Raw genomic sequence first — 20,474 nt, forward strand, 5'->3', positions numbered from 1 at the left:
TTTCCAGCTCACTTTGTGATTCTAAACGTTTTCTAAAACCCCCACAAAATACGCGCATTATATGAAATCTCTTGGCGTATTGTTTCCATAGAGGCCTAGTTATAGGAGGTACATATTTATGCCCATCGAGAGGAACTCTTGCCCATGGGGTATGAACGGACTCCGATGGACTAATTATGAGACTTGCTCGATGGTTAGTAACCTAAGTTTCTCATGTGTCTCGGGTTTGCTTCTCTTTTTCGCGCATCGGGACGCCGGCATCGAATGATATGGTGATATAGATGGGATGCCTGGGGAAGGGCATCGGAAGGAATTCGTAGAAATACTTGTCTGGCTCTCCAAAGCAGTACTGGATTGTACGGGAGGGTAGCGTTGCTAGTAATTTGTGACCCGAGTATTGTGGTTTTAACTTTGTACCTTAATTGGTTATCAATAAATTTACAGTGAAACTTACAGCAGCGAGACTGAATCAAAACGACGGTTATCTATCTATACATTGGTGTAGGAAAATATGAAATTGCCGAAACTAACCGTCTTCCCTGGTACGAAGAAACATATATCGTAAAACGCTGATATGCTGGTTCCATATTGCACCTTGTTCACCTTTATCTGGGATCATCTTCATGAATGAAATCTCCACAGCGTTCAATATCAGCAATTACCACCGCACCCTCGCAACTTATGCCGTTTATCTTCTCATCCTTGTAACTCGTGGATAGTATCAGGTTGACCGAATCTAGGATTGCCGCGTCCTCCACCGGCTCGTGTGTCGTCTGACGGCTGGGGGGTAGGTGTGCTCATAAGGCTCTCCGGGTATCCCTGAGCTGGACTTGATATTTGTGAGACATTAGAATGTCGGCTGTTTGCATAAACTCCTGGATGGTACGGCTGGTATGCGGTGATTGAGTGAGCTGACGACTGAATCGGTGATTGCATTGGGCTAGGAGAGTTAGGAATTGTGGATGGTGCGATGCTGTTGGCGCTTGGGGGTCCTTCGGCTGGTAATTCTGCTTTGAAGCCACCAAGAGCTAAGAAGCTCGGCGCGGGAGGGTCTGGTTGGATAGGGTCGGGCTCGACTGTTGGTAAGAAAGGCTGAAAGTTTGGGGTTTCCTTTTTTGCTCTGCGCCTATAGAGCAGGATGGCCGCAAATATGAGGCTAGCAATGACGGCCGCTCCAAGAACACTACCGATTCCGATACCTGCTTTCTCGCCTGGAGATAGCCCGCCAGAGGGCGGGGGCGCCGTTGCTGTTGCTACTTCCGCAGTTGTTGATAATGTCGGCGAGATCGGCGATGTTGTAGATGCTGACAAGCTGGACTCGGTTGCGCTTCCACCACTCGTCGATTGAGTTAACGTGGGCAGCGTTGTCTGCGTAGAAGCACTGCTTGTCGGTTCATGTCCGGGGAACCAAGATATAGAGCCACCTAATTTTTGGGGCAGACTTGCAATATTTTCAAGCATAGGCATATCCTCAAAAAGTACAGTGTCCTTCTTGCATTTACAGTTCGCAGTGGGCGGAGCCGATCCAACTACGCCTTCATCCTCTGGACATCCTGCCCATGAGTTTTGATCGGGGTCACAGCGGGTCAGGCCTACCCTGTTAGAATATCAGAATCAGGCCCATCACAGGCTCGTATACGCAGATGTTTTTGGGAGGTAGAAGTTTATATTCAGATTTGTAACCCAAGTTGCGAGAACCGCATGGCTTGAGAGGGATGAGGATCACCCATGCTTACCATGACTGATTGTAAAACTGCCCTTTGTTCTGGCAAGCTGGGCCACTGAAGTCTTGGCTAGTGCAACCTGCTAAATATGTGATGCCGACTGCAAAAACTATATGAGCCGATTGCAGAGGGTTCGGGCGTGGGTCGTGAATATGGCATGAGGGGACTTACATTTAGCGTGATAACAGGCATTGCTCGATAGACAATTGTCACCATAGTGACAACATGCGTAGCTGTTCCCCGTGGCTGCGTTTCCGCAAGGGATATATTCGTCTTCCAGAGCAACGTTTACGTTGGCCCAGCACGATCCACTGGATGTGTTCGGATTGATCTTAGACATGGTGCTGTTCGAATGGCCCCTACTGGGTACTGTACGAGCGAGTTGCTGCGAGTAGGCGAACCGAGGCGAAAGCCAGGCTCTCACGGCATTTGGAGCGAGAACTCTCGGGACAAGTGTTCGAGCGTATGTCTGATGCGGCTAAGAATGCGGGATAGCAATCTATCAGGAGAAGCCATAGAAGTTACGGGGGGGTTGGTGCGAACAAAGAAAACCGAATAGTTTGTTTGTGTAGCAGATGGTTGGTGCGAGGATACGTGTGGCCCAACATACATGAGAGTGGTTACTGTGCCTCAGGGTCAGTACTTCCCCATCCTTGGTATGCATTTATCTCTTGTTGGCTTCTCCTCCATTTCGTTCTATATATGGTTACATCCCATATACTGTCTCAAGGCAGCCTCTGTTAGTACCAGAGCCATCTACCGACCATTTGGACTACCCACCCAGCGTACCCTCAAGCCGCTTCAATATCGTAAGACAATAATATTAGAGGAGGGTTAAGGGCCTTATCTGTCACCGCGCTACAGACCGACACGACAAGAGAGAATCCCACTGAACTCGAGTAGCAGAATGACTGATCTGATAGGCTGAGCGACAACCTACCGAGTATCACAGAGACGTAGTCGTGCTCAGTCGTGTACGATTTTCCAGGCTACGATTGGGCAGCACGGAAATGATATGGGTCGCTGCATTTGAAGCTCACCCGAGCACTCGGGTAGCCTCATTAAATTTCATCCCTGCGCCCACAGGCTGCTGAGGGGTTCGTGTCAGAGTTTTCAAAAGCCCATTGCGGCCCCCAAGCCAACTAATTACCTGGCGAGAAATCGTGTTTCCTTATTTTCAAAAGCAGAAAGATACGATGGATAACACGTCTGACATGGCCATTATAATGAGTCTGTAGACATGAAGCCGAGAGCGCTCTTCGTGGTGTGATGTATTCACCACGAGTATGAGGTTGAACAAGGGACGCAGCTTACCAACATAAAACACGTAGGCGTGACACTGGGCATCCAAGTACTAGATACGGGGTTGGATTCACGGCCGAGTCGAGTGACGGTCAGTGTCTCGCCACCATACCCGCAGACAAGGACCCGGGTTTACACCATGGCTTCTGCACAAACGGACGACGGATAGAGCGTTATAGTCTCTTCACCGGTTTGTGTCATGATGGGGCCTTGTATCTGCAAGGCATACTGGCGTACTCACCTGCAGACCACCTGGCGAGCCTGGTAGCCAGTGGGTGGCCGAGAGTATTACATAGTATGTACTTGTAGGTACTTTATATATAGTTAGGTACACATACCTATGTATCCATGTATGTATTCACCATGGATACTACAGATGATGTACCGGTATCGAAGATACTAAAAGACTGGTCATACCTCTGTATGTAGGTAGCTACCTAACAGTACCATGTAGGTACCTATATGACCGTTATCGGAATATATTCGGTCCAGAAAGGCCCTGCCATGATAAGCAATTGCTGCTGCAGGTGCCACGTGGGGTTGAGTTCATGCATACAGGAGAATCGTGATGTACCTAGTTGTAAGGTTGGAAGCGGCTAAGCAAGGCAACGCTCGGCAATGGCCGGTTCATCTTTTGCTAACGCGGTTCTGTTCCACCCTGCCAGTTCGGATAGCTGCTTTCTTTTTTTTCTTTTTTCATTTTATAAATCTTTTTTAATCTTCTCCACGGTAAGTATGTAAGTAGGTATTTTGGTAATGAGCTTCAGTTACGTCCCAGAGGCCTCAAAATTTCATTCGACTCGTCACAGGTCTTCAACCGAGAGCATATTGTTCGCTGGACCTCCATGGTGAAACAATTGAATTATGTATTGATCAATGCCCGGAGTCGTACAGTAAAAGTTCGGAACGATGGTCTCTGATACCGGTATGCATGCTTACAGCCGAAGCAAACCTACGGCCACCATGAATTCGTTGAATTGTCTACTTGATGACCAACGGCCAGGCTTGCTGTAAAGAGAACTGGGTTTTGACACTCCACTCGCTCGCTATCCACATGACTCTCAGCCGCCGCCTTCAGCCGAGTTGACGGGATTATCGTAGCTCGGCCTCTGGATTATGCTTTCCGTAATAGGCAATCAGTCCTTGCAGGTAGTAATATCTAGAGCCTTGGTATCTCTGATACTGACTGCATGTGTCGAATCATGGATAGGTAAGATGCTGCATCGAGATGTACGTGCCTCCGATAGACGGCCAGATGAGCTGAGATGCGAATCGGCTGTGGGAGTCATCATTGCTTGCAGACTTGCGGACTACTTCTGTGTCTCGTCCGTAGCGAGATCGCATGCATCATGTCCGTGCCCGTGCTCGGCCAAGACCCGGTCCCCCAAGCCAGTTCACAGAGTGACAGCGGGCGTCGCTCCTCGGCCGACGGCAGATTAATTCCTTTGTCGCGGTAAGCCCCCATATTTATACCGTCGAAAAGGCGCCAGGCTAGGGGGACAACGCCCTTTTCACGACCGCCTGTTCGCGCTCGGCACTTACAACGAATATTGCCCCCCCTCCTCGACTGGCCCATGAGTCATGCTCGTTATCTGATCCACAACCGTTTCTATATAGATACGAGTCCAAGTTACCTGCTGACTATAATAGAATTTCTTTGTTGTGCCTGAGACGCCACCCATTCTGTTATCTGCCCTTCAAACCTTGATAAGAACGTCTAAGAAACGTTGGCACCAACACTTTTCTCAAACCTCACACGAGCCACTCAGCTTAAATCACGATAACACCTGAGTTCTGTACTAACATATATTGTCATTGGCAATTCCATCATGGCTCCTGCAGCAACCAGCCAAAACGGTCACAGTGGCGAACAAGATCTGGACCTGACTTCCTCAGCCGTGGGGCATCGTATGGTCGAGAATGATACCTCTAATAGCAATGGCGCGGCGAGCAATGGTGTCTCACAGCCAAACATAAACGAGCTCGATGCCTCGAAACTCAAGTACACATTTACTGATAGCCCCCGCGATCCCCCGGCCCTGGGCATAACAGAAGATAATGGCAACAGCATCTGCACCGATCATATGATCACGGCCAAGTGGTCAGCGAGGACAGGATGGGCTGAACCAGAGCTTAAGCCCTACGGACCTTTAAGCTTGATGCCAACAGCCTCGGTCCTTCACTATGCGACAGAGTGCTTCGAAGGGTTGAAGGTGTACCGCGGCTACGACGGCAAGCTCCGTCTTTTCCGTCCCGATTGCAACTGCGAACGCATGCTGATGTCGTCCGTCCGCATCAGTTTGCCATCTTTCCCACCAGATGAGCTTGAGAAGCTGATTATTGCTCTCATGTCGGTCGATGGGCCCAAATGGCTGCCTCGGGAGCGTGCTGGTACCTTCCTTTACGTGCGGCCAACAATGATCGGCACGCAATCGCAGCTTGGCGTACAGGCTCCCTCGGAAGCCTTGCTTTACATCATCATAAGTTATATGCCCGTCATGGACTCACCAGCCGGTGGCATGAAGCTCCATACGTCGCCCGATGATATGGTGCGTGCGTGGGCCGGCGGTTTCGGATACGCCAAGGTCGGCGCAAATTACGGTCCCTCGTTATTGGCGACTAAAGAGGCGCGTGCAAGAGGCTACCACCAAATCCTATGGCTTTACGGCAAGAGCGGCGAGTGTACCGAGGCCGGCGCCAGCAATTTCTTCGTTGTTTGGAAGACGCGGGAGGGCAAAACCGAACTTGTCACAGCGCCACTAGATGACCGTGTGATTCTTGCTGGTGTCACTCGAAGGAGTGTTCTGGAACTTGCGAGAGAGCGCCTTGCTGACGAGGTAAAGGTCGTCGAGCGTAAATATTCCATTGATGAGGTTATAGAGGCGAGCGCTGAGGGTCGGCTGGTCGAGTCGTTCGCGTCTGGCACGGCGTATTTTGTCTGCCCTGTTTCGGTCATCCACCACCGCGGCCGTGATATTCAAATCCCTGCCGGCAAGGGCGGTGAGGGTGCGCCAATTACTTTGCGCCTCAAGAATTGGCTCGTAGGTATCAAATACGGCAGAGAGGAGCACCCTTGGGGTGTTGTCGTGCCAGAGGAGCATTAAAGGCTCGTTCCCATAGTTCCCTGTCGTTATGAATTGGGTGCGCCGAACCCTGCGCGGCCACCAAATTCCTGGGCGACTAGATGGAAGGACTCAGCACGTCCGCCCAATCGATGCGCAATGCATCTATTACATTACTCAACCGGTATAGATGTCACTAATTGTGTACATGTAGCCCGACACAGCATCGTGTATATCAATGGGCCTGACCGGACATTCCCACGAACAACAAGTCAAAGCCGTTGAAAAGTCCTAGATACAGCCCTACGCGGCAGCTCGGTTGCCAACCAGTACGGTATGATAATGATGTCGGACTTGGGGGTGGGGACGAACCGCAATATGCACCCCGGCGAGTTGGCGACACAACGTCCGCGAATGACAAGCCTGCATTCTTGATGAATCAATATACAGCACATTAACTCCGGCATTTTGGACTGCGCTTAGGACCAAATGACACTTTGTGCTGATAATTGTCCATGCCCGGCGTGGGGTAACGGGTCGACATTTTTATTTATTTTTTTAAAAATAGGTCATATTCGGATGCAACACGCCACAGTATATGACATGTGCATGTATACTAGGCCTTGAATCAAAAGAGGTGGCTCACCAGCGATGATAGGCAATAGATAGATCTTCGGAAATCGTGAAGGTCTTGACCGAAAGCCCCGCGTGCCCATAATACTAGGTAGCACTTTATATACACCTTATTCTTATCCCCAGACCTAGCACGATAGTGTTGAAACTATCAAGTAAAACAACCTCCAACCTCAATACATTTTATCCACATCAGCAAGTTGTCTGTCGAGGATTATCAATACGTCAGAAATTGTCTTGGTGGTAGTTACAATGCGTTTGCTTAATACTTCGAGACGACGCCTCCCTTTTCGGGCATTGAAAAGGTTTATAGCACGCCTCATTCATCATAAGCGACCAGTGACGCAACAACAGCCATCTACTTCAACTTCAGTCAAAACTAGACTGGAAGATCGCTTTGAAAATATTGGTGTCCTCATACTTAAGTTTTTGTTGAAAGTCCTGATCCTCAATCAGCACATCGCCCTATCTTACGACTTGAGGGAGCCAGACAGGGTCGGGTCAGGCTTTAGTGACGGACTCACTTCTTCACATGCCGCCATATCATCTACTACCTTCTTGATTCGACGGTCGATATCAAGGTCTTCCTTGTCCATCCATTCCATGTTCGAGGACATTCCACTTGTTCCACTAGAAGGCTCGTGCTCGAAGAGATCATGAAGCTTGCCCGAAAGTTCGTCAATATCAGCCTGAGCTTCTTCCCAGGAACACCACAAGCGCGCGAGCTTCTGGTCACTCTCGGCCTCTATCTGCTGGTATCCTGATACCTCACTTCTCACATGAACGGCAGATGGTCTTTTCTGGCCGTCTTTGTTGCTGATCTGGGTGTCGACTTCGCAATCGAGGATAGATGTGGCTAACTCGCGCTCCCTGTCGGCAATCTTCCCCAGCTTAGAAATATTGGACTTGACTTGATGTTCTACATCCACTGCTAGAGCGGCTTCTACTTCTGTGGCATCTTTCGCCGTGTTAGAATGCAGAGTAACACGAAGTGCTGCGTAATCGCCTATTGCTTGTTAGGTATCGTCATCCGGGCTAGGAAATTTGAGCCAGCTTACGATTAAGTCTCTTAATCATATGTGATTCAGCAACTGGAGAAGTATTTCCTTGGTTGCGTGCCGGGTCTCGAAGCCGTTGGGCGCGATAACCATCGCTATTGGTTGTGGGGCGCTTGTACTTGTCAAAAATAGGATGTATAGAATAGCGAGTATTTTTCTTGGGCGATGGTGGATGGACATCACTCGTGTCTTGATTCACAAGGCATTCTCTCAGATTCCTACGATGCATATCGTCACTGCGAAGAGGTGTGGGAAGAGTAGGAGTAAGCGGACGAGTCCACATGGTGACCTATACCTGAAAGAGGTTGATAGGGATAGATGGCTGAGAAATAATATAACCGGACATAGATAGTTAATGTTATGAAGTAGGATAGACGGTGCTCTTCTTCCTAGTTTTCTCGGCCAGGCCCGTTAAGAAACATAATGCTGCATCAGGTTACGCAAATATAATAAGCAATGGCTATTCCATCAGGTAGTGCCATAGATATGCCACATATAGAGAACCACCGATAGGTACGGAGGTTGGCCATGAGAAGTTGAATGACAGCCCACCTGAGAAAGTAGAAGCATTGGCATCTTAAGTGATGCCGTGGCAGGCAGTTGCGACAAATGGAAGATACTGTATGCAGAGACGCAGCTGCCCCTCAAGACACTGGAAGGTAGGAGAACGAAGAAAGGACCGAGGGTCCAAGGCCGTAACTACCTGTCTCTCCCTCTATTGTATCACCTACAACAATACTGAACCACAGCTGATGCAACCTACATCGTACTTGCAAGAAATAGGTACCGTCGAGCAATGACGCCACCGGCCCAGGTACAGTCTCTTCATCCCGTTGTTTCGTCAAGACGAATGGACAACTAGTCACAGTGTGTGTTAGCTTTCATCGCCTTTGCCTTGCAAACACTTCATTGATGCTTTCTTGGGGTTCAGCACTTGTTTAATGCTTGTCCGTGGCAGAGTCTCAAGCTACATAAGGTACTGAGCTTCTGTTACGATCACCATGTATGATATACTTAAGGAGAGTGTTGGTACTAGCGTGCTAAGGCTTTCGGGTTCTTTATCTCGAATACGCGATACACCAGCTTTATAAGAAACGCCTTATACCTACATCTGATAGATCTGAGTGGCTTGTGTTGGTAGTGGGGTACCGTATTCGTATTTCTAGGAATTCATCTACCGTCCACCTGTGGCATGTATGTTAATTGAACATGCAGTCAAGGGTGCTAGGTACTGGTACAAGGTACCTCTAATTGTACCTAGTATGTATCCACTAGGTAGCTACATATGTACGTATCCTACCTTGCATGTATTCACCTACTCACATGTAGGTTCGTCGTTGCACACGGAGGAAGAGTTCTAAAATCAAGGTTAAACGAAGCCGGAAATGTTTTGAGTTACTGGTACGCTTTGGCGCCAGCTAATAGCTGATTAACCGGCCTCATGGGAAAGACGAGTTCGTTGTGCTTCCAAGGCGGACTGGGCAGAGGTAGGTATCTGGAGACACGTTTACATGTCGCGGTTCCCATGTGTAGATCCAAATCCCAAATCCAGTTCGAAATGAGCCTGATTGGTCGACAGTATTGTGGATGACCCAATCGGGTAAAACAGTACAGTACCTAGGTAGTACCTACTGTAGCCATCCCATCTGACGCGCCAATCGACATTGCTATCTTCGATTCCTCGGTGGGTTACCTAGGTACCTTACCTAGCACCCCCTACCGCTGCGCTGCCCCTGACTACCGGGACGGCGAACCAAAACACCACCAAGGTGAAATTTGTCACTTGGCACACACAGCTGCTTCTTCACCTCCTTGTACCAAACACAACCGGACCGTGTCCGAGCCTCAACCGACGGCCACTATTAAATGGTCTCGCTGTCCTCTCCTGTTTGACCCTGTGAACATCTCCGCCATGTCATCCAGGTATTCCCTCCGAGCAACTCCTCGGTATGTATAACTAACTGCTTCTTACCTTTGTGTGCTTGGGATTATCTGGCGTTGTTCTTCCGATTGTTGTTGGTGGTGCTTGATGATGTTGGAGTCGCTCGTACAGAGGACAGAAGGATGTGATTGGAAAGTCGCGCGATTTCTCGCTGATTGAAGGGATTCGATTGTCACACCATGACTATAGACTGTTTGCTATGCCTCGCAAGATGAAGCACCCTTAGCCAGCTAACTGAGAGTAATCGTGTCTTATAGGAAAAAGGAACTTTTCGAGGGTATGGTAGAAACGCCTGCTCGTCGATCGACGCGTCGCAAGTCCCAGTTCCCTGCTATCGACGCATCCGACGACGGCGAGTCAAGCTCCGCAGCCGAAACTACTACCATGTCTAGGACAAGGACTACCAGCCGGCGCAAGCCTGTCCCCAAGTTCGAGGACATAGACGATGTGAAGCACGAAAGCTTCAGCCCTGTCAAGCTTGAGGAAGTGACTGCTGCGACCAACGGTAATGGCAACGGACACGCTACACCGAAACCGGCTGCGCCGACGATAGAAGACAAAGTGGTCGACGGCTGGAAGCCAGGTATGGATCACAAGGTCGACTACTCTGGCGTTTTCGAATTTGGAGGGAGCTTTGGCGCTCTGGCCTTAATGATCGGGTTCCCGGCACTGATGTGGTATATGTGGATTGGCGCCACCTACTATGACGGAAAACTGCCATTACCAGAGGAGGGACAGTCCCTGACGGATTTCGCTAAGCACCTGGGACATCTCGTATATACGGGAGCGTTTCCAACCTTGCAGGCCTGGAAGATCTACTGGGGTTATATGATATTTGAGGGAGCCTGTTATGTCGTGTTGCCTGGTGTCGAGGGTTACGGTAAGCCACTGCCTTTTGAGGGCGGTAAACAACTTCGATACTTCTGCAATGCCTACGCGAGCTTCTACTTCACCATTCTGGTTATGTCTGTGTTGCACTTTAGTGGCTACTTTCCGATATACACTTTTATCGATGAATTTGGCCCTCTCATGACAGTCGCTATTCTCTCAGGCTACCTCGTCAGCTTTATTGCCTATTTCTCCGCTCTTGCCCGCGGGCGGCAACACCGCATGACTGGCTACCCGATCTACGACTTCTTCATGGGCGCTGAACTCAACCCGCGCCTGTTTGGAATCATCGACATGAAGATGTTTTACGAAGTCCGCATTCCTTGGTACATTCTGTTCGGTATCACCGCTGCGACTGCAGCACGACAGTACGAGCGGTACGGCTACGTAACTGGCGAGGTTGGATTTTTGCTCATGGCTCACTACCTTTATGCCAATGCCTGCTCTAAGGGCGAGCAGCTAATCATCACGACCTGGGATATGTACTACGAGAAGTGGGGTTTCATGCTGATCTTTTGGAACATGGCCGGCGTACCGCTTTCGTACTGCCACTGTACTCTCTATCTCGCTAATCACAATCCTTCCGAATACGCATGGAATAAGTGGGCCTTGGGTGCTCTTTATATCGTATACATTGCAGTTTACGTTATTTGGGATCAGTGCAACGGGCAGAAGAACGCATTCCGGGCTAAGGAGCGGGGCACCCTACTGAAGCGGAAGACATTCCCAGCCCTCCCATGGACTTACCTCGAGAACCCTGAGACGATCGAAACTAATACCGGGGATAAACTCCTCGTTGACGGCTGGTACGGCTATGCGCGTAAAATTCACTATGTTTGTGATGTCTTTTTTGCAGTCTCCTGGGGTTTGATCACAGGTATTAACAGCCCCTTTCCATGGTTCTATCCCGCTTTCTTTGTCTGCATGATTGCCCACCGAACTATGCGCGATGTCGAGCGTTGCCGCAATAAATACGGCGAAGCATGGAAAGAGTACGAGAGACGGGTCCCGTACCTATTTATTCCTGTATGTTTGTTTCTTCTCTCCCCTCTTTCCTGGATATGACCAAGAGCGCGCTAACGTAAACACAGTATGTCATCTAAGCTCACGTTTTAATGAAAGATTATGGCTGGGTGAAAGTAACCTATGCTATGCTACTCGGGCTCGAATGCAGTTCAGCTCGACAGGCGGACCGCTTCGCTCGTCTTTGTACATGTACATGGGAGCTTAAGTCGACTGGTATAGAAGACAAGTTTGGCACGCTTTGTTGGTCATGTGATGCGGTCTGACTTTAATGTATATAGTTGAAGAGATTTGAAGATCATGAATTACTTTTATGGGTACGAGTGGAAAACTAGAGGAGACGGCCTTGGTTTTCTTAGTTATCTTTTAACAACCACTATCCTGCATTATTATAATAATAAAACGTAATGAAGTATTGTTTTCAGACTCATTATTTCTACGCACGTTTGATTTGTCTATTGAGCGAAGCGACCTTCTACGAGTTTGCTCGTTATTGTATGTATTCATGTTCTGTAAATGCAATCATATACGCCCCAAGCTATGCACACAAATCATTTATATATGCTCACAAGTTTTCCCAGGCCGAGTTTCATGCCCTCCTGTCAGCTCCTGAGAACATCATAAATTAGAATAAACACTCTCTCACTCTTCCTGTGCCGCCCAGCTCATACTCAATCCAGCGCGCAACGCCACGGCGCCCAGTGACAAGCATGGGACCCGGATTCATAACATGACATCCTTCATACGTGATAGCAAATGGTGGCGCCGTCGTGTCGATGAGCACCAAGGCTGTTGGCAACGGGTAGAGATGTAGCGTACTGGCATAGTCCCAGTGCACCGGGCGAATCGCGTGGCGGAATGGACACAGATATCCCTGGTCAAGAACAGTCTTGACAAGTCGGCGAGCGGTTCGGACGTCGTGGGGGATGTCCGGGGGTTTAGGGTTGGACTTATTGTTTACAGCGGAGGGTTCGACGTCCATGTTATCTGTATTTTCTAGTGCTGAAGCCATCTCGATATCGTCATCATTAGAACTCTGAGCGCCACGCGATTCGGCTTGGTTAGGCAAAGTGTTAATTTCTTGGTTCTCAAGGTTTGAAGTCGAAGATGCTGAGTTTTTGAGACGGACTGCCGTTCGGCGCAGACGCGCTGACATGTCATCACGGAATAGTACAATCTCATGTGATGGCCCGAAAACGGACAAACGAGCCGGGTTGCTAGTCCAAATGGCTTCGCCACCTGTTCCATGATGGGCGCCGGCTTCTGTGTTCACGGTCGCGAATGCTCTCCGTATACGCGAGGTGAATATGTCTGGCACCGCTTTACGCGGTAGAGGGACAGCGGCCCCAGACGAAAACGAAGATGCCCAGCCATCGTTGTCTCCAGGTACGAATACGAAAGTTGAGCTTTGAAGTAAGGTCGGGAAATCTGTCAACACTGAGGCTAAGGAGTCAAAGTATTCTTTATATTCGACGCTTCCTCCGCTCGCCCCTCCACCAGCCATTACCGCGTGTTGTGTGAAGTTACCCGCCAGGACAAAAGTCATAGGTGATGAGCCCTCCGGCTCCACAGCGTACGTTGTTAGAATTTTGCGCAGGGCGTGTAGCGCCCTTGGCTGATCGAGGTTCAACTCACCAACGATGATAATCCGACTACGACTGGGTAGGTCTGGATCATCTTGTGCTTGTTGTAATAGGCGCCTTTCTACTTTGCGCATCTTGGGACCCACTGCTCGTTCACTGCCAACTCCCAAGAAGTCGATCCAGCCAAAGCCGCCCCCTATGGTATGGTCCTGGCCTCCATCAACCCCACTTATACCAAGAGTTGCTTTTCGCTTCTCGCAGGGAGGTTGCCCAACGAAGAACGCTTGGAAGCGTCCACCGATGACGCCACCAATGCCATTGCTAGCACCCAGACCTTTTCCTATGGATTCCTCCTCCTCTTCATATATGCCGTCAACTAGGATGATCATTCCTGGTGTAAACCACGCCGAATCCTCCGGGATGGCTACGGCGTGGGATAGCTCTAGTGAAATCGTTCCGGTTAAATCATTTATAGCTAGACTACCTGTTGGGAGGAAGGATAACATGCCGAGAAGCATATGGTGTGTACCATGTCGACCGAGCAGGTTGGCGATGGGCGTAATTTTGTGGGTTTGCTGACTAGTTAACCCCGAAGATGAGGACCGCTTTAGCGACGGGGCGCCTTTTGTGGTAGCAACGGCGGAACTCTGAAATGTCTCATTCCGTAGTAGTCGTTGATGTATGACATTGTATCTATTCCTAAATAACGTCGTTTTGTGCGATGACGACGGCATTAGGGATGGTTTAGAGGAGTCCCTATAGTCCTGCTTAGCTTGTATCCTAAGTAGCGGTTTAGATGATTTGAAAATACCTCTCGAAATGCTTTTTAGAAATGTTGTAGAGCATGCGTGGTTGATCAAAGGCGTTTACAACCTTCAGCCAGTTCCGTGGATGATTGAGCCCTTCATCGTCGAGTTCGTACTCTTGCATTCCGAGGGAAGACATGCCAAAGCTCGTCTGAGTGTCCTCGCGCGTGAGGTTCGACGCTGGCCTTAGCCCAAGCCTCGTATTGGAGAGATCAGATTCTTGGGCCACATCGAGGACAAAGCTATTCTGGCGACTGGGTTCCGGGGCTGTCCCTATTCTCCCACCACTCATATTACCTTCAAGGGTCTTGAGGATATCTTTGAGCTCCTGGCTGCTCCCATCGACGATAACGCCTCCATTGCGATTCTTCCAACTCCGCGCGACCTCTTCAAGAACTTTCTCAGCCAGCCCTTCCTCGCGCCATCCTGAACCGCAATGGCGTCCTATGAATGCGGCGAGCTCTTGCAGTGCAGTGGATGCGAGTGTCAAGCTATGCTTCTTTGTGAAGGTGCGAAATGCCAACGGTCTTAGTGTGGCGGGCGGCAAGAGGATGGGCAAGATAGTCGCCTTGGACGGTGGGACAATTGAGAATGGCTTGAGGGTATGTGCCGGCGTTCCGAAAGCGGGCGAAGACGATGGGATAGGATTCGAAGTTGAGGGCGGGGGCGGCTTTGGGGGAAACATGGGGACCACGCTGGGATCCTTATTGCTTTGCATTGTTGCCGGCGTGTCCGTAGTTTTAATATGATGATGATGTAAACGTTGACTTCATCACGTTCGCAAATTGCTCGCGTTGAGCTTGAAGGCCCAAACCCAGCCTCGAAAACAGAGGGCCAAAAAAAAAGAAAGAAAAAAAAGGCCAGGCTAGGTACTCAGTATGACGCGGGAGGATAATGGAGATATTCGCTCCAGACGCGTTCACGCGTTAATAGAATTCTTCTTCGAGTTAGTACCTATGGGCCTCCCTAATCCACATGCTACCAAAGCTCTACATAGTAGTCTGCTCGCCTACCTTAAGTAGGTACCTACCTAGGTACCTACTTCGTAGTGGGGACCTGCGCTGGTGAAGGGGCCGAGGGGGGGGTGGGGGACTGGCTCCCTGCTACCTAGTACCTACCTACCTATTGCAAAAGGTTACGTCAATTAAATTCTTCGCGCACTTATAGACAGTCGACAGCTTCGCTCTTTGGCGAGAGGCTCTGTGATTCTTATTACCATACTCCCCTGCTAAGGTATTCCAAGGCTAGCTTCCTTTTCGAGTATTACACCGAAAGCCTTTGCTACCTGACGGTTTCACTGACTCTGTACCTTTGTAAAGAATGATATTATCACGCGTGCCTGTTGCGCCAACATGCAGAGGACTATTGTCGCGCTGCCGACCTGTCTCGACTTTAAGCTCCAACTCCCACGTTGTTAGTACTGTCGCTCCCTTGCTTGATTCTCAGTCAAATACTGATCATCCTGGATCAATCCTAGAAAACATTTCCTCATACCGCGCCGCATGGTGGATATCTCCTCACCTATCTTGACACAAACCCCCCGACTCCTAGACTAGCTATTGGCGCTTCCACTCAGCTTCCCCCCACGCCACAGTCATTCACCGAGAATCATGAATTTATCTCCATTTTGAACCGCGTTCTCCGCGAGTACGCAGCTCAAGACCCTGGTCTGCAGTCCCAGGCCCAAGCTTTCGCCGGCCCCGGAGGCGCCGTCTTCGGTTCTCACGGCGCTTTCTCTCCCCAGCAGCGAGCAACAAGGAAAAACACAGCCGGCTTAGGTACTAGCCACAGCATCGAAACGGGATTTGGTGGCCACGTTCATCTGTCTGACCTTCGGAACCCACCCGACTTTGGAAGAATTGCTTTTCCTGAAGACATTTTAGGTAGCATTGAGGTTGATGGACACGGCAAGATCATTGGCACGTTTGAACCTAGTGGCACCTATCGCATCCTTACCAACGAGGGAATGTGAGTTACCGGGGCATGCAGAAGGCTGTACTTCTCTTTTTTGACTAACTCGCAATCTAGCCTTGGTCTCAGCGACTTCTTGCGAACAAAGCTCATAGAAGAACTCAAGGAAGAAGAGAAAAGACGCTGATGAACCAGTCTCTATTGAGCATTAAAGAAAATGCCTTTCGGCCACGCCTGGTACTGTAGGCTGGCATGGCACATAACATCCCCATGGAGTGTAATCGCAGGCGCAGATGGCACCTGTAAACACAATCCCAAAGTCTGCAGTATATGAAAGCCTATGTAAGCAGACATCTATTTAGTGTTATTCACAAAGGTTAGGTATAAAGATAGGCCTGGTCCCTCCACCGCGGGGGTCCTCATCAAGCAAGATCCCGAAGTTCTAGAGTGTGTGAGAGCAGCGTACAAAAATACGCCATTTCCCCGGACATGTAGAAAGTAAATAGGTACCTAATGGTTCAGTACCCTGGACATGCCTTACTCCCGGTATTCATTACCACAATTCGCGATGACTGCACTCCGTATTGCAGCAGGATATATCACAGGGAACTCAAGAGTTAAAAACACACAACCCTACCTTGTACAGTGCTACCTTTAGGTACCCACATACCTATATAGGTACATAACCTCCTACCGTTACTAGCATTATACCTACCATATTACACCTGCATAGTAGGTACCTGAGTACTGTATACGCATACCTAGGTAGATACATGTACCTCTAGTACAGTAGTGACCCAACCTATGATACTTTAGGTAAGTACCTACCTAATGTATGGAGCACCTTGTGGAGGTAGCTCTGGTGCTTACCTAAGCACCTAAAGCATCCCCCGCGGAGGGGTTATTCTTCTACCTGCCTTATGTACCTAGGTATGTATGTAGGTTATGTAGGGTAGGTACCTGCCTAACCTTCACCACCTGATCATCACCATCTTGTCGCCGTCAGCGTACCGGCTTCATCCCCAGTGCCGTGGTCTCCCGAGCAAGTACACGCAACATTTTTACGATGATATGTTGAAATTTGCGCAGCAAACAACTCAGTCGCCGGAGAGTTGAGCATCGCATGTAGTCGGGTCCCTACATACCTACATTAACTTGTTGGACGGTTGCGCTAACCTACCTACCTTTTGCCGAGCTAGCAAACTTGCGTCCTTAGCTTGCCTTCGTCGGTCCACGGTAGCATCGTGCCCGGTCGTTGTGCTGTCCCGCTGTGTTGTTTGCCTTGAGCCGGCGTCCGCTCGCTGTCCCCATTGCCACCCCTTACCTATCTATCCACCTCCGCCGGCACTGTCTTGGGCAATAGCCGAAATCTGAAAGCCAGCTATTCCCCGGTTCCCCATCTCCCACCTCGTCATCCCCCTTGAATCCGCTTCACCGCGATGGCTTCTAGAGGCTACGACGAGGAGGAGCTTTCCATGTCCCTCTCGCCGTCCCAGATTCGACGGAATCAAGGCCCCAGGATCCCCGCCATCAACATTACCCACCCCGCCGCCGATGCCTCCAACAGCCGTTCTCGAGCCGCCAACCAACCCTCCGATCGCGCTTCGCAGCAGGCACGCGAGAAGTCCAAGGCCGACCAGCGCATTGGTGCTTACAATGTTATCAAGACACTGGGCGAGGGCTCCTTCGGCAAGGTCAAGCTGGCTGTGCACAGGTCGACCAACCAGCAGGTCGCTCTCAAGATAATCGCACGCAAGAAGTTGATCAGTAGAGACATGGTCGGGCGAGTTGAGAGAGAGATTGAATATCTCCAACTCCTCCGCCATCCCCACATCATTAAGCTGTAAGTTAGCCAGCTCTAGACGTTGTGCCTTCCAGGTTTGTAGAGGTGAGCCGCTTTGCTGACGGTTGTGGTCCGCCCAGCTACTCTGTGATTAAGACTCAGAATGAGATCATAATGGTGTTGGAGTATGCCGGTGGAGAGTTGTTCGATTACATTGTAGCTCACGGCAGGTTAGATGAGCAAAAAGCGCGTCGATTTTTCCAACAGATGATCTGTGCTGTCGAGTATTGTCATAGACATAAGGTGGTTCATCGAGATTTGAAGCCAGAGAACCTGCTGCTTGATGACCAGCTCAATGTCAAAATTGCCGATTTTGGATTGAGTAACATCATGACCGATGGCAACTTTCTACGGACAAGTTGTGGTAGTCCCAACTACGCTGCGCCTGAAGTTATTAGCGGAAAGTTGTACGCAGGTCCCGAAGTTGATGTCTGGAGTTGTGGTGTCATCTTATATGTGCTATTGGTGGGGAGACTGCCTTTCGACGATGACCATATCCCAAGTCTGTTCGCCAAGATTCAACGGGGCGTGTTCACTGTTCCGCAATGGATCAATTCAGAGGTTGCGGACCTAATCCGTAAAATGCTTCAAACTAACCCGGTCCAGCGAGCGACCATTGAGGATATCAGACAAGACCCGTGGTTCTCAAAAGATCTTCCCCCGTATCTCGCTCCACAGGTCGAGGAATTCCTCAATACTGGCGTCGACCCCAATAAAGCTATCCGGCCTAGTGATATAGCGCCAAACGCGCCCGCCCAAATCCAAGAGAAGCTTCATGATGAAGTAACGGACAAGATCAGTAAAACGATGGGTTACGGCAAGCGGGACGTTCAAGAAGCCTTAGAAGCTAACGAACCGTCTGCAATCAAGGACGCTTACATGATTGTTCGAGAGAATAAACTAATGCAAGTAAATCGTAAGTCTCGACTCCCCACGCGAATCTTTGGATACACAAACACGTTTGCTCATATGCTGATGACCCTCTTTTCTGTATCACCTTATTGTGCTCTATCCTTATTTGACCCCGGTTCTATCCTTGACCTTCACTGATTGACCATTCTTTTTGATACTTTGATATCTAACATGACACTCAGCTGCTTACGGTACTGGTACCGACAATCCCTATTTTGCCACTTCTCCTCCAAATACTGGCCATGTCGAGCAAATGCGGAGTGTCTCGGAAGCTATGGGTGATGTTTCACTGGATAAAAAGGAGAAACAAGGCGATGCTGGTGAATATACGCAAGAGTCCCAGGCCAGCCCGCTCGCAGATTCCACTCGATCGACCTCCACAATCACCAGCGCTTCTCCTCGCGGTTATGTAAGCCATGTCGGTATTCTGCCCACAAGTCTTCCCGCACTACACAGAGAGTATCTCGAACGTCAAAATGCCGGAGTCGAGGAACCCCTCAATGCGCCGGTCCCCGAAGTTCCACTTCAGCCTAGGACACCTGCAGAGCAACAAGAAGCTGTCCGTCGTCTCAAACCGCACTCTAAAAACAACATGCGCCTCGATGAAAGTCACAGCCGCCCTCAGCAAATGACGCCTGTCTCTACGAAAAAGTCCAAACCGGTTCGTTGGCAATTTGGCATTCGCTCTCGCAATGCTCCTTTTGAAGCGCTGCTATGCATATACAAAGCTTTGGCTAAGCTGGGGGCAGCTTGGGTCCTTGACGAGGATTACGACAAAGTCCACGGTGAAGAATCAGAGACGCAGTAAGCTCAGTAGATCCCAAATTGGTGCATCGTCTTGCTAACCACTGTAGTAGTGCATCTAGCGAAAGATTACCTGGGAAGGAAAACCCCTATAATGGCGTTCCATTAGAACAAATTGATATGCATAAATTTAACCCTACTTTGTATTACAAATTACCCGCTGATCCATGGCACATTACATGCCGATGGAAGAAGGATGGTATGTCGAAGAATGCAATACGATGCAACAATTCTGACAATCTTCGCAGATATCCGCAAGGAGTCCGTCTCCTCCGGACTCACAACTTCCGAGGCTACTTCCGAACAGAATACATATATCTATTCCGGTATGGATAAACGCCAACATGACTTTGTCTGGATGCGCATGGAGATTCAGATTTACGAAATGGAGCCGACAGTGTATCTTGTGGATTTCAAGTGCTCTGGCTACGAAAGAGCAGACGGGACTATGCTGGAAGAGAAGGATGTCATGAGCCCGTTTCCATTTCTTGATATGGCAGCCAAGCTAATTATGCAGCTTGCTGAAGCCGACTAAACACGAACCGATGGTTATTTACTAATTATTATTGCCATCCCCTCATCGAGCAAACTCGACATCTGTAGACATTGAGTCTCATTGTATCTTGGAAAGTGGACCCCGCTTATACTTTGTCCTTGGACAACTTTACCAGTAAAGTCGATCCACAGTTGCTCCCATTGAACTGTGCTTCCAGCCTGCTATTCTCGCCGCCTCTATCGGCAATGTGTGTCAGCACTCGAACGGCAAGGCGGAGACTCACTATGGGGTTTTGATGAAACCGCTATGGATATTCCTCCTACGTGAATACTACACGTACGCGGCAGTTTGCATTACTAACATGCTCGCTTGTCGGTGTACGGTAGTAAATACGACAAGTAGTCCGGTCTTTGGGAGCAAAGATGGATTCATCGTCACAGACGAATTGTGTGTGGGAAGTTGGTGCCTTCTAGGCAATCCTGAGGAA

General features: G+C 49.5%; 7 protein-coding genes across 7 annotated transcripts; 4 read left to right on the forward strand and 3 right to left on the reverse strand.

Annotated features, from left to right (window-relative positions):
- Positions 1-391: 391 nt before the first annotated feature.
- Positions 392-2,199, reverse strand: F5B22DRAFT_232184 (uncharacterized protein). Its single transcript, XM_047969873.1, has 4 exons — positions 1,896-2,199; positions 1,737-1,824; positions 532-1,597; positions 392-409 (listed from the first exon to the last, which is right to left on the reverse strand). The coding sequence occupies exons 1-3, from the start codon at positions 2,062-2,064 to the stop codon at positions 697-699; spliced, it is 1,158 nt and encodes a 385-aa protein (XP_047829861.1). The 5' UTR covers positions 2,065-2,199; the 3' UTR covers positions 392-409; positions 532-696.
- Positions 2,200-4,855: 2,656 nt separating this feature from the next.
- Positions 4,856-6,130, forward strand: F5B22DRAFT_647597 (branched-chain-amino-acid aminotransferase; the record flags this gene model as incomplete). Its single annotated transcript, XM_047978895.1, has 1 exon — positions 4,856-6,130. One exon carries the CDS (start codon positions 4,856-4,858, stop codon positions 6,128-6,130), a length of 1,275 nt encoding a protein of 424 aa, XP_047829862.1.
- A 692-nt stretch (positions 6,131-6,822) lies between these two features.
- F5B22DRAFT_232169 (uncharacterized protein) lies at positions 6,823-8,212 on the reverse strand. The gene is made up of 3 exons (XM_047969872.1): positions 7,780-8,212; positions 7,246-7,727; positions 6,823-7,162 (listed from the first exon to the last, which is right to left on the reverse strand). The coding sequence occupies exons 1-3, from the start codon at positions 8,060-8,062 to the stop codon at positions 7,091-7,093; spliced, it is 837 nt and encodes a 278-aa protein (XP_047829863.1). The 5' UTR covers positions 8,063-8,212; the 3' UTR covers positions 6,823-7,090.
- A 1,292-nt stretch (positions 8,213-9,504) lies between these two features.
- On the forward strand, positions 9,505-12,058 carry F5B22DRAFT_610928 (Delta(24(24(1)))-sterol reductase). The gene is made up of 3 exons (XM_047975246.1): positions 9,505-9,726; positions 9,979-11,635; positions 11,701-12,058. Exons 1-3 carry the CDS (start codon positions 9,692-9,694, stop codon positions 11,710-11,712), a joined length of 1,704 nt encoding a protein of 567 aa, XP_047829864.1. The 5' UTR covers positions 9,505-9,691; the 3' UTR covers positions 11,713-12,058.
- F5B22DRAFT_232387 (DNA polymerase epsilon subunit B) lies at positions 11,966-15,067 on the reverse strand. The gene is made up of 2 exons (XM_047969874.1): positions 14,027-15,067; positions 11,966-13,971 (listed from the first exon to the last, which is right to left on the reverse strand). The coding sequence occupies exons 1-2, from the start codon at positions 14,737-14,739 to the stop codon at positions 12,258-12,260; spliced, it is 2,427 nt and encodes an 808-aa protein (XP_047829865.1). The 5' UTR covers positions 14,740-15,067; the 3' UTR covers positions 11,966-12,257.
- Positions 15,046-16,739, forward strand: F5B22DRAFT_610930 (uncharacterized protein). Its single transcript, XM_047975247.1, has 3 exons — positions 15,046-15,434; positions 15,499-15,989; positions 16,050-16,739. Exons 1-3 carry the CDS (start codon positions 15,342-15,344, stop codon positions 16,117-16,119), a joined length of 654 nt encoding a protein of 217 aa, XP_047829866.1. The 5' UTR covers positions 15,046-15,341; the 3' UTR covers positions 16,120-16,739.
- A 471-nt stretch (positions 16,740-17,210) lies between these two features.
- Positions 17,211-20,154, forward strand: F5B22DRAFT_232411 (protein kinase SNF1). The gene is made up of 5 exons (XM_047969875.1): positions 17,211-17,775; positions 17,856-18,691; positions 18,870-19,491; positions 19,545-19,690; positions 19,740-20,154. Exons 1-5 carry the CDS (start codon positions 17,372-17,374, stop codon positions 20,024-20,026), a joined length of 2,295 nt encoding a protein of 764 aa, XP_047829867.1. The 5' UTR covers positions 17,211-17,371; the 3' UTR covers positions 20,027-20,154.
- The last annotated feature ends 320 nt before the right edge of the window (positions 20,155-20,474 follow it).

This window comes from Xylaria bambusicola, assembly GCF_022495145.1.
Source record: "Xylaria bambusicola strain CBS 139988 unplaced genomic scaffold F5B22scaffold_27, whole genome shotgun sequence".
NCBI classification, from domain to species: Eukaryota; Fungi; Ascomycota; class Sordariomycetes; order Xylariales; family Xylariaceae; genus Xylaria; species Xylaria bambusicola.